The sequence below is a fragment of the Numenius arquata genome, chromosome 5, assembly GCF_964106895.1.
Source record: "Numenius arquata chromosome 5, bNumArq3.hap1.1, whole genome shotgun sequence".
NCBI classification, from domain to species: domain Eukaryota; kingdom Metazoa; phylum Chordata; class Aves; order Charadriiformes; family Scolopacidae; genus Numenius; species Numenius arquata.
This window is the reverse complement of record NC_133580.1, coordinates 27,109,312-27,120,977: the sequence shown is the minus strand read 5'-3', so window position 1 is coordinate 27,120,977 and position 11,666 is coordinate 27,109,312. Positions and strand designations below refer to the sequence as shown.

The 11,666-nt window shown below is 42.1% G+C and overlaps 1 protein-coding gene across 1 annotated transcript in view; it reads left to right on the top strand.

Moving 5' to 3' along the window:
* The first annotated feature begins 1,887 nt into the window (after window positions 1-1,887).
* The window catches only part of UBA6 (ubiquitin like modifier activating enzyme 6), a 33,883-nt gene continuing 24,104 nt past the window's right edge, over window positions 1,888-11,666 (top strand). Inside the window, exons 1-10 of the mRNA XM_074147164.1 lie at window positions 1,888-2,039; window positions 2,335-2,462; window positions 4,719-4,781; window positions 5,287-5,381; window positions 6,223-6,251; window positions 7,053-7,147; window positions 7,667-7,778; window positions 8,869-8,949; window positions 9,522-9,644; window positions 11,493-11,616. Of these exons, the coding sequence (XP_074003265.1) occupies window positions 4,741-4,781; window positions 5,287-5,381; window positions 6,223-6,251; window positions 7,053-7,147; window positions 7,667-7,778; window positions 8,869-8,949; window positions 9,522-9,644; window positions 11,493-11,616 (700 nt within the window). The 5' untranslated portion in view covers window positions 1,888-2,039; window positions 2,335-2,462; window positions 4,719-4,740. The remainder of the gene's footprint in view (window positions 2,040-2,334; window positions 2,463-4,718; window positions 4,782-5,286; window positions 5,382-6,222; window positions 6,252-7,052; window positions 7,148-7,666; window positions 7,779-8,868; window positions 8,950-9,521; window positions 9,645-11,492; window positions 11,617-11,666) is intronic.

The window sequence follows — 11,666 nt, the reverse complement described above, 5'->3', positions numbered from 1 at the left end:
TCCACTGTTACTATGCAAAATATGTTTCATGTGAGATGACTGCATATTGAAGTGACTGGTATCTTAAAAAAGGCAGTAACTGGGACAGAAAGATGGTATGTAGCAGACTTTTTTTTATTATTTTATTTTTCACAACACATTTGATTGGCAAGTTCTTAAAAATGAGAACTGTTAGTTTAACCGAAGGGAAAAAAAAATTGAAAGAGGTTCCTTTTTAAGGAAAGAAACAACAAAATTAAAGGTAAAAATCACTGCCAGAACTGAAAGTTAGCAAAGTGGCAAAACTGAAGTGGATATTTTTTGCTGTCTTTAAACTTTACTTCACTTTTTTCCCACCGTTTATACCTGGGACTCCTGTTAATTCTAGTCACCAGTTACCTGCACTGCTCTCTGAAATTCCTTCACTGAAATAACGGAAGTCATTTTATGCTTGTGTTTTCTGATTTTTATGTATTATGTGAAAAAGATAAAAAGCAAACACCAGCCTTACATATCAATTCCTTTACCGGTAAGAATCGCATTCATCATCCAGAAGAACTGAACCGCTTTCTCCCTTTCTCCCCATTTTTCAGTCCGGCATTTCAGACTTCTAGTGGCCTCTAGCGGTTCTTTGAAATCTGCTCCGCCTGTCTTTTGATTATTTCTGCCTGTCACAAACAAGCTGTGCAGCCATCAAGCACTTTCACCCTGATCCTGCCGAAGCACAGCCTGTGTTTGAACTAGCGCAGTGTTGCCCGGCTTCTCTTAGTCTTCGTTACTAATTCAGTACAAAAGCTGCGTGCGCTGTTGGGCTGAGGTGTAAAATCTCGAGGAAGCCACGTAAGGTTGCTCAGGGAGAGAGATGCTAAAATAACGTATTGGATGCTCACAGAGGACAAAACTTGGGCCTTCTTGCTCCTAGAAGTTCCCCAAAACCCAAGCAAGATAGGGAAAAGGCTTGCTTTGTGTGTGTGTGTACTGTAGGATGCAGATAGTTTGGGTGGGTTTTTTTTTTTTGGAAGTTACAAATATTTTAAAATATAAGGTGACTGTACACACCGTATACAATGACATTTTTCAGTCATTGCTTGTGCAGTAGCACGAATCCCTCCCATGCTATCCAAGATGTGCTAATGGTATCGAGAAAGATTTAAACTCGTCTCACCTACCCCGACCATTAGGAATAACAAAAAGGAAGGCAGAGTTTTAAGTCGAAGGGAGATTAAATTGCCTGATGGGGAGGCGGGCAGCGCTGGCATCTTCATCAGAGCTTGGGAAACAGGGGAGAAAATATTTCTAGGAGGTGATGTTGAGTTGGTGGTGGAGAGATATAGTTGGGTGTGTGTGTGTGTGTCTTTCATTTTGGTTTTCTTTTGGGTGTGGTTTTGGACTAGATGATCTTAAAGGTCCCTTCCAACCTAGACGATTCTATGATTGCTGCAGCTTGCTTTCTCCTGGTTAAATGCCACCCCCCAAAAAAAAGGGGAGGGGGGGTGTGAGCGATATGTTTCCTCAGGCCTATATAGGGCGATGGTATGTGGTATGGTTTTCACCACTTTTTCCCAAATCCGTGCTCCTCAATGGCCCTGGATCCTCTCTAGCAGTTCGCAACTTCGCTCCCTAGCCCCTTTTAATGACATTTTGCCAGTTTTTGAAGCAGGCAACATCCTGCCGGCGCTCCCCTGCAAGACGTGGAGACAGTCACCTCAGCAGCAGGGCTCAGAAGCGCTCTTGGTCGTCTGAACTGGCCAGCGCTTGAACCTAACGGGGGTTTGGTTGGGTTTTTTAAATGGCTTATACGTCCCCCGTCGGGCACTGGCAAAGGAAAACGCACCCGCCGCCATGTCGCGCCGGCCTACGAGCGCCCGACCGGGCCCGCCTGTGCCTCAGGGCGGGAGGAGGCGGGCCGGGGCGGGCTGCCTTAGCCCAGCCCCTCATGTCGGCGCAGGCGGGGAAGCGCCCCGGCACCGGCGCTGCCGTTTTCCACCCCCTTCCTGCCTCTTCCCCCGTCGCCGCCGGCAGCGTTCGGGCCTTCATCGCAACGCCAGGCCGCCGCCGTGGTGAGGGCGGGCGGCGGCGGGGCCGAGGAGGGGGGACCCTGAGGCGGGAGGCGGGGAGGCGGCGAGTCCCGGGTAGGCCAGCCCGCCGGGTGGCGGTTCCCAGCGCCTCAGGAGTGCTCCGGGAGCTGGTGGGTCGAGGTCGGGGGTTGCAGCCGGTCTGGCTCTGCCGGGACCTGGGTCGGGTCTGTTTCTGTCTCGGTTCCCCGCAGTAGATCCGAGGGGTCGCGTTTCCCCCATTATCCCGGCGGGGCTAATGGTCAGCAGTGGGGCTGACCGTCCTCTCTCTCTTGAACAGGGAGCCTGCGTCGGCTGGGACCCGCCTCTGGAAACCCTGGGGAGGTGGGATGAATCCAGGCCTCCCCGCCATCCCAGCCTGCTGAACAGCAAGTAATTAATACTGTTTCAGCCGGTGCTGACTTGGAGGTAAGAAACACTGTGAAACCAGCCCCCCTGGCTACAGCTCCTGTGCCTTCGCTGCTCTTCAGAGCATCTTAGTCCTTCTTGGTAACACGTAACTGCTCAGTTTGTCCCTGGGTTATGTCCCGCAAGCAGCTGAGGCTTTAAGAAATGAAGGACCTTACTTACAGAGTTAAATAGAAGCCCGGCATTAAAATTGATAGCGTTGCCTTTTAAAAGGAAACAGGTGAGCATATAAACATCAAGCATCTGGTAAGAACTGGGACATTATGTTAGAATGGCTCTCCCCATATTACGTGCCTTTCTTTGAGACAGGTCCAATACTATTTGAACTAAAATGAGAGATATAACTTGGATACACGAATACATCAACAAAGCTTTGTACGAGAGCCACTTGACAGTAGTATCACTAAATCCTCTTTTGGAAGGAGGTGTTCTGCTGTACCTGACGAGTACGCTGGCAGCAGCTCAGCACTCTTAACGGAGAATGTGGGAGGAGAACTGGGAATTGATAAATATATTGGAAGAGCTAGTGTCAAACGGGTCTACGTGAGACAGGTGGAGTAGGTTTAGGTTTTTGTAGGTTTACAAAACGCTGTTTGGGAAGGCACGCTGACTGAGATGGCTGTCGACAGCCACAGCAGAGGAAGTTGGGTGTTTTATCCAGGGGTAGGTTTATCCTTAGTACCACAATCTGTTTATGCTGGGCAGTCCCAGAGGGCCTGTGCTGTTTGTGGAGGGAGACTGTGGAGGAGCAGAGCGGCTTGGGGATGGTTGCTTTGGGCTGTTTTGAGATGGCGCTGGCTTGCTTTGAGGGGAACTTTGAGTCTTGTGGCCCAGGCAGTGGCTGAAATTAAGGCTTTTACCTAATCAGGGACTGAAGCCTGTGACTCTGAGATGAGATGTGTTGCTCTGTCTTGAGATCTGGGTCATAGGATGGTCTGGTAACATTGGCGTTGCTTGTCTTTAGCCCTTGTGTAAGGGAGCTTCGCTGAAGGGACTAGTGGTGTAGATTGTGATGGAGGTTGACTCATGTTGACTGTCTTGTGTGCTAGCTTACACGTAGCACTTAGTATCCACACTGTGGAAGACATTAACTGGTGAGATTTGTGGCTTGTTTTCAATGTAATTCCGTCCCTTTTTGCACTACCTTTTTTGCACGCTTTGTAAGTCAGCCTGAAAAATCAAAGGGACAAATTTAAGGTCAGAATGTTGTAGTCTTCAAGTTGTGACAGGCTGCAGAAGCCGCACATCAGAAATGTTAAAATTTTTTGCCGAAACCATTTGAACAGTAAATAGGACTTAACCTTTGGGCAGGATTGCCTTGGAAGCTGTTTTAGGGTATATCTGTGCTCTCAGAGATGAGTGTGTCTGGGCCTTTTCAATCTCACAGGAGAAAGGATCGTCAGTCACGTTTAGTTTCCAAGGGAGCTTGTAGGGAGTTGAAATAAGGTGTGTACCTTCCTAGTAGTGATGGAAACGGATCTTCTGGATCAAACTTGTTTTCCTTGTCCTGTATTTGGCAGCAGTCACCTGCCAGGTCTAGGAAGCACCAATTCCCAGCCTGCATAACTAAGAAACAAGTCAACCAGTGACAGTTTGCTCCAAAATCCTAGTGCTTAGTTATCACTAGGGTAACTTAACAAGGAGGAAAGTCTTTGCTGATGACTGAAGGCCTTAGTAATACAAACTATGCTTTTTCTTAAAATCCTATGGAACTGTTTAACTTGATATCTTAGTTAAATATTGTATTAATTCAGATCTTTGGGTATTAATTTCTTCAGCTAGCTAAAACAGTAACTTGTTTCCTAAGGGTTTTCAATTAACGTAGAAATAATGCAGCGTAAATAATTACTCCTGGTCATTCTGGGATCTTCTATCTTTTTTTTTTTTTTAAATAAGCGCTAATCAGGAAGATACAAGTTAAATAGTTTGGAGCTGTTAATATAAAATGGAATTGTGCTTTAGTGGCAAATACAAGAAGCAAGTCTTGCGTCTCCTCAGTGGGGAAATTAATATGTCTGTCTGTATTTTGAAATAATTTATTGAAGTTTGGGGGTTCTTGTCTTCTTGTCTTCTGGCTCCTGTGCATTTTAATTACCTAGATGCTGTGGTGTTTCATCAGCTTCTTAATGTTCAAAGTGATTCCTGTGTAACCGTTTTTTCTGGTTTTCGGTTATTCTATTGAAGAATTGAGTGGGGCGGCCAACTGTGAAATTGCACCCAATGTAATCAGATTATTTCTTTTTGTAACCCTTCTAGTGTAAACAAATCACATTGCATCATGGCAGCAGACTCTATGGAAATTGATGATGCTTTGTATAGGTAAGAATATCCGATTTTTAAGTGTTACTCTTAACTTTTCATCAATGCTTAACATTTACATGCAGTAATGTGAAAGACAAGGCTTGTGTCTTCAGTAGTTAATTTCAAAAAATCCTGAATAGGTTTTACAGGGATTTTAAAATTAAAAGTTAATTCTCTTCTCTAAAACCTGGCACTGAAAAGTGTATTTCACACTAAGTGTATTTCACTATTTGGATTGTGAGTGCAGATGCTACATTTGGTACACATTTATTTCCTAAAGTACTGTACAGTTCATGAATGTTACGTCCTCAGTTGCTTGTAGAGCTGTTAAATGGAACTGTGCACGTGTCAGTAGTGACACAGACTCGTCTGTAGAACTTGGTATTGCAGATTAGAAACTGATTGGGATGGTGGAATAGCTGAAAACATTTGAACTTTTTGGGAAATGACTGGTAATTCTTGACTTGCTTTCATACACTCTTTATTTGTATCTTGTTTTGATCTGCGTTTGTCTTTGCTGTAGTCGCCAGAGGTATGTTCTTGGAGACACGGCAATGCAGAAGATGGCTCAATCCCATGTATTCCTGAGCGGTATAGGTGGCCTCGGTGTGGAGATTGGTAAGTTGGGTAACGTTTATTTAAGCAGACACAAGTGTATGCTAACATACTTTCCCAGGATTCCTGGAAAGCTGATTTTAGATGTAATGAGCATGTCCAAAGTATCTGAGTGAATTTGTATACGCCTGATGCGTATGAGTTATATAGCAGATGTAGGAGTGATCCTGGACTTTTCTCTAGTAAGCTTTTTAATAGAACAACATTTCAAATTTTACTTTAAAATGTGCTTTCACAGGCCAGATCGCTTTACCCAAAATCTTGTGTCTTGGCTGAAGGTTGAGGGTGGATAATCCAAGTTATTCCTTTAGGCATCAGTATCAATGAACGTAATATAGGAACAGCTATAGCCTGAACTATCCCCATGTAGGAAATGGGGGGGTGGGAGGTAGGAGAACAGATGCAATTTGGTGAAAAATGCATAACTGCCTTGGTGCAAGAGATTTTTTTTAACAAGTTTCCTTACTCTTTATGAGCAAGACTTGTCCTGACTGGTTCTTACCTGATGTATTGCCCGTTCAGTTGGCCTTAACGGTACTCTACACCAGATGCCAGAACAGAGTCACGAGATTTTGCAGCTTGTCGTTAGTGTCTCTGTGGCCACGCTTGTGGGATGAACAGCTGACAAATGACAAATGTAGAGAGCCTTTTTAACCTTGCTCATGTTATTCTGCTTTCAGCGGTGCTGTAGAATGCTTGAGCCAAACGTAAAAGAGAACGAACTCTTAAGCTAACCCTGAAGTTCTTATCAATGACAGTTATTGTCCACCTACATAACTAGTCAATTACAGATTTGGAAGAAATCTGCAATAGTCCCTCTCTCTTTCTGTTTGTTTTTTTTCAGCCAAAAATATAATTCTGGCTGGGGTAAAGGTATGTAAAACAGTTCTGTTGTTGGGTATTCTTGGGGGGGGCAGAAGAAAAAGGGACAACACTATCAGCTAGCTAATCTTAAGTTTCTGAAACTGTCTTTCAGTAGAAGGATTGCAAAACGTTTGAGGACCTGGTGGTAAAAACTTTTAATAATCTGGTTGTTTGAGAGGTATGGTCAGAGTCTCACATTAAGGTCTACTGAACTCTGAAATACCTCATGTAATATTTTAGCCAGCTGCTGATCAGACATTGAATCCTTTTTTACAAAGTGTCCTCTCCTAAAAGGAGTGGTATAAACTCAAAAGCCAAACTATTCAAAATGTGTTATCCTATTGTGTCATCCATCAGAATCCTTTTGTGTAGATATTAGAATGGTTGGGTGTTTTAATCCAACAACTACTTTTGTGTTGCTGGGATTGATTTTATTAGAGAAGCCTTTATAAACTTATTCTTCCAATTAAAAAAATCAAACTTGTTTATAAGTTTGGGAGTCCATTAATTTACAGATCACAGTTGGCCATTAATTGCAGTGTGGCAAAAATAATCCTTGATATTTAAAAGCTCTCATCACTGCAAGGTTAGAGGAAAATGCTTAATGAAGTGCATATTGCAGATGCGTTTCTGTCTCTCAAACAGTAAGAGTTTTCTTGGAAAAGAGGTTGGAGGAGCTTGTTCTTATACATGGGACAACTATATCTTCTGCACTGTTTGTCCTACAGCATTTTATGTGGGGCTTAATCCATCCTTTGGGGTGCTATAACCGTGTTCACTTCTTCTTTGCCTTTTGCCAAACTTTCTCAGGCACTTACGGTTCATGACACCAAGCAGTGCACAAAATGGGATTTGGGGATCAACTTCTTCATCCATGAAGATGATATTACCAGTCAAAGGAACAGGTTGGTGAAGTCTTTGGAGTGAGGGAGGACTGAACTTGACTAGGATTAACAGTTTCATCAGTGGCAAAAATAACACTTCATTGTCCAAGAGCTGCTAATACAAATCAAATACTTCTTAAACCCTGTCTCTGGAGTTACTTTGAGTACAGTGCCCAAGTAGGTATTGGGGGAAGTCTAGGGCATTCTGTCTGAGTCAAACATCTCACTTCTTGCAGTTGGGAGCTTGTAAAGTAAATGTAATAGTGGGGGCCAGGGTGCATTTCTTCCTTGGGCTTTCTAAGCTACTCATGCGAGACTAGAAGACAACCGTGACACCAGACCGTCAGTGAGTCCTGTTGTATATTAGATAGAGCCGTTTTCCCCAGACCTGCTAGGAATCTAAGTGTGAATAAATAAGTTGGTGACTGTTGCCAAGAGACTTGCTGAGGGATTCTTGTAGGGCGTGTGTGGTATGAAATTCTGTATCGAAAATACAGTTTTGTAGATGCATATAAAACTTGAAAGTTGCTGTTCTTTCAGGGCTGAGGCCACGCTTCATCGTATTGCAGAACTCAATCCATATGTCCATGTAGCAGCCTCAACTGTGCCACTAGATGAAACCACAGATCTGTCTTTTCTAAAGCAGTACCAGGTATGTCACTCTTAAAGCAGGTGTATGTGGTATTTTGCTCAGAGCAAACGATTTGGATTTTTTTATGTAAGTAAATAAAACAAATTTTAAAGTACATTTTGAGATAATGTAAAGAAAGAAGTAGGCCTTGTATGTGGACATTTGGATGAAATGGTTGTGCTTGGTTTTTTTTCAAGGGTGAAACAGTGCTTTTGTGTTCCTGGCACTTTCTTATGACACTTTACTATGACAATAAATAGCTAAGTGAGATTGCTATACAATTATTTTTTTTTGTTCAAAGGTGAAACTATGACTTTTTTTGCAGCTGCATGGCACAGATATTCTATATGTATTTTGTGTGCTGTATTCCAGGCAGTAGAAACTCAGGCTATATAATTAGAAAGATCATTTATGTATGTATCTAATGAAACATAAGCTCCTTGTGGCGGAATGAGGATGTTTTCAATTTTCAGTCAGCTGTCTCCTCCCTGTGTGCATGGCTCAGTCTGAGTACGGAACTTTTACGGTGTGGCTGTTGGTTATACCCAAGCTCACCAAGTTTCTGAATGTCCCAGTCCCAGCTGTAATAAGCTCTGTATAGCTGAATGGGATGCAGTGCATATGCTTTGTAACCCAATAGTATCCTAAACTTCAAAAGAATGTTTGTAGAAATTGTATGTCTGCAATTTGATGAGCAACAGTATGTGAAGCTTGTGCAGACTTCTTGGTGGGCACTAAAGAGTATCATTTGTGTTTGTTTTGCTAACTGTAATCTTAAAATTCAAGGCCTACATTTTCTCTGAGATTATCCATAACTGTTTTTGTAAGTATTCTAATTAGGTTTGGAGTTTCACAGCTGCAGTTAAAAAAAAAAAAAAGGTGGGAATTTGCTGTTCCTGCTCTTGCTCATCTTGTTTCCAGAACTTATGGAGCAGTAACCTGTCTGTGCTAATGTGTAATGAGAAAACCGAGTCGAGACTCAACTTTCTCTATTGTGTGTGGGAAAGGAATCAGGACACCTGAGTAACTTGCTGTTAGCACTACTTTTTCCATAGCCTGAAGATGTTAATTGCTTTTGGTGTCTTAGATTTATTTCTGTTCTTGTTCACAGTGTGTCATATTGACTGAAGTAAGCCTGTCATTGCAGAAGAAGATTAATGACTTCTGTCACGCTCAGCAGCCACCTATTAAGGTAATATAAAAAATGAAACATATGAATAATCTGTATAATGAGCGTTCTGAACCTCCAGCATGTTCCATCTGGAAATGGAGAAAGCTGGTTGTGAGGTATATAGTTCTATGCAGATAGCATGTTGATGGGTCAGTATGCATTTTTGGAGTACAACGCTGCTACTCTGTATTTGGGGGTTTGCTTTATCTCGATATCAGCCTAGATAGCCATAGCTTTGTCCCTAAAAAAAAAACCGATGTTCTGTTAAAGAAATAGTTTTCACTGTTAACCCATAATTGTTCTGAAAGAACACGCTGAGACTGAATGTAACAATAGTAGAAATGGTAGTATTTTGCTATTTCACTACGTATTGGTGTGATTTCCTGTTTTTTGTGTCGGGATTCTGAAGTGCTCATGCAGGTTCAAAGTCTGTCATTAATTCTGTGCTCTATAGCCAGTGGCCTGGGTGCACATGAAAGGTTTCCACTGTAGAAGTCAAACCTGCAAGGTTTGGACAAGGTTGAATGTGAGAGGTCGTTCTTTTGGCTTGTGCTGTTTTAGGGATACTCCTGATTTTCGGCTTTCTCTTGTAGTTCATCAGTGCAGATGTATATGGAATATGTTCACGTTTGTTTTGTGACTTTGGTGATGAATTTGAAGTGCTGGATACAACGGGAGAGGAGCCAAAGGAGATCTTCATTTCAAATATAACGCAAGTAAGGGATAGAAGTCATTGTACTGCTTTAACTTTTTTTTTTTTTTTATAATGATTGGCTATGTGACCAAGCAGAGTGTTTCAATTCAGCAGCCTCTTAAGCAGTTGAAAATTGGCAGTATAGCAGAGGCAAACAAAGTTATTTTGTTCTTGTGTCAGTGATAACACGCTAACATGGTAGAGCATAGTCGTGCCTCCTGATCAGTACTTAAAATGCAACATCACAATATTGAGTCTTTTTTTTGAGAGAGAGAGAAAGAAATGAGGAGATGTAGAGAGAACGGGACATAGCCTTGGTGTGAAAATAGGTTTAGTCTTCTCAGAAAGCCTTGGAATATGCATGAAAATAGCCCTTTTTTATGAGAAACTGCATCACGTACAGAGGAGGCCTGCTGGAATGATCAAGGGGATTGACAGCCTGTTTCAAAGAGAAATTTAAATGTTTTTTTTTCAACCTACCAAAGCAGAGGTGACGAGAAGAGCATATTACTGCTAATACTTCCTGTGCAAAATGTCCAGATGTCCATTTGATCTTTTATTATTGTTTTATAAGTGGAAATGACTTTAGCCCCTTCTCTCAACTCTGGAAGCGCAGACTATAACCTCACTCACTGCAAGTCTTTTGTCATATCTCCAATTTAGATGTAATAAGAACCGAACTGGAAAGGGTTGTATAGCAAGTTGGGTTTGATCTGAATTAAATCTCATTATATGATTTGTGTATCCTGTTCTTTGATATCTTTAAAAGGGAATTGGGTGACTTGATTGTTCTCATTAATTACGTAAAGAATACACAGTTATGTTACATAGCTTGTGCTGATTGCCTGCCAAGTCAAGGAATGAACATATATTTGTGTATGTGTATATATATCCTATGTTATATTCATAATCTGATACTCGAGTTCAGTTGAACCTTGCTGCCAGTCTCTGAAGTGTAAAGCTGACCAGAATTACAACTCAATACCAAAACCACCATCAAGCGGCTGTTCTTTTCCTGTGGACAGGGTTGAGGTGGCATTCTGTCCCTAAATCAGGGCACAACTTTCTCTGGTCAACTTGTTTGCTATTCTCCATGTCACAGAGAATAATGTAGTCTGCTGTAGTAATTAAGTTTTATGCTACTTAACTGAAATCTTTCTAATATTGAGAGCTCAGGAACGGGTAGCAGGAGACTTTATAGGCGAGGCTTGCTTGCAAATCCACGATGTTACAGCCTGAGCCACACCACAAGGTTTTGATGAGGTGTCTTCCGACTGCAGAGGTGTCTCTGTGTGCATGGGAGGTTGGCATGGCATCCTGTAACAGGATGAGGTATTGAAGATTCCTGCATTTGCTTGTGATCCGCTTGAGGCTGGGGCTTTTCTGTATTTAAGGATGTCCAGCTTTGTAAGCTTCCTAAGTTTCAAGAATGAGTTTGGGGTGTCCTTTTTAAGGAGAGTAAATGGAAAGGAAGCATGGAGTAGTAAGGACCACTCACAAGATCTTATTTCTTAATGTCTGTGAAAATTTCTTTGTACGTATAGTCTATTTTAGGTTTGGAAAAAGGGGGTAAGTTTGCTACTACTTCAGAACAGAAAAATGAATTTGCTAAGAACTAACATGCAGTTTGCTAACGTGCTAAGAACTGTAAGAGGTAAAAAGGAGGTCTGTGTTATGAAAACACTTAAACTGAAAACAATAGAACTGAAAAAGTTATCGTAGGTAACCCTCTTGTTATGGCAGAACTGAGGTGCTAAGACTATTAGAGGCTGCAGTTTCAATAGGCAAAAAGCTATGTGTCTGTGATGAAGCATGACTCCTTTAGACAAGACGCTTTCCTCCTTGCTAACTTTTCCGTTTTCACTTTCAGTCAAATCCTGGTATTGTCACATGCCTTGAAAATCATCCCCACAGGCTTGAGTCAGGACAGTTCTTAACCTTTCGGGAAGTTAATGGGATGTCATGCTTAAATGGATCCACACACCAAATAACAGGTAAACTGTTGCTGACTAATTTGCAAGGTAGTTATTTTTTGGCCTGTTGT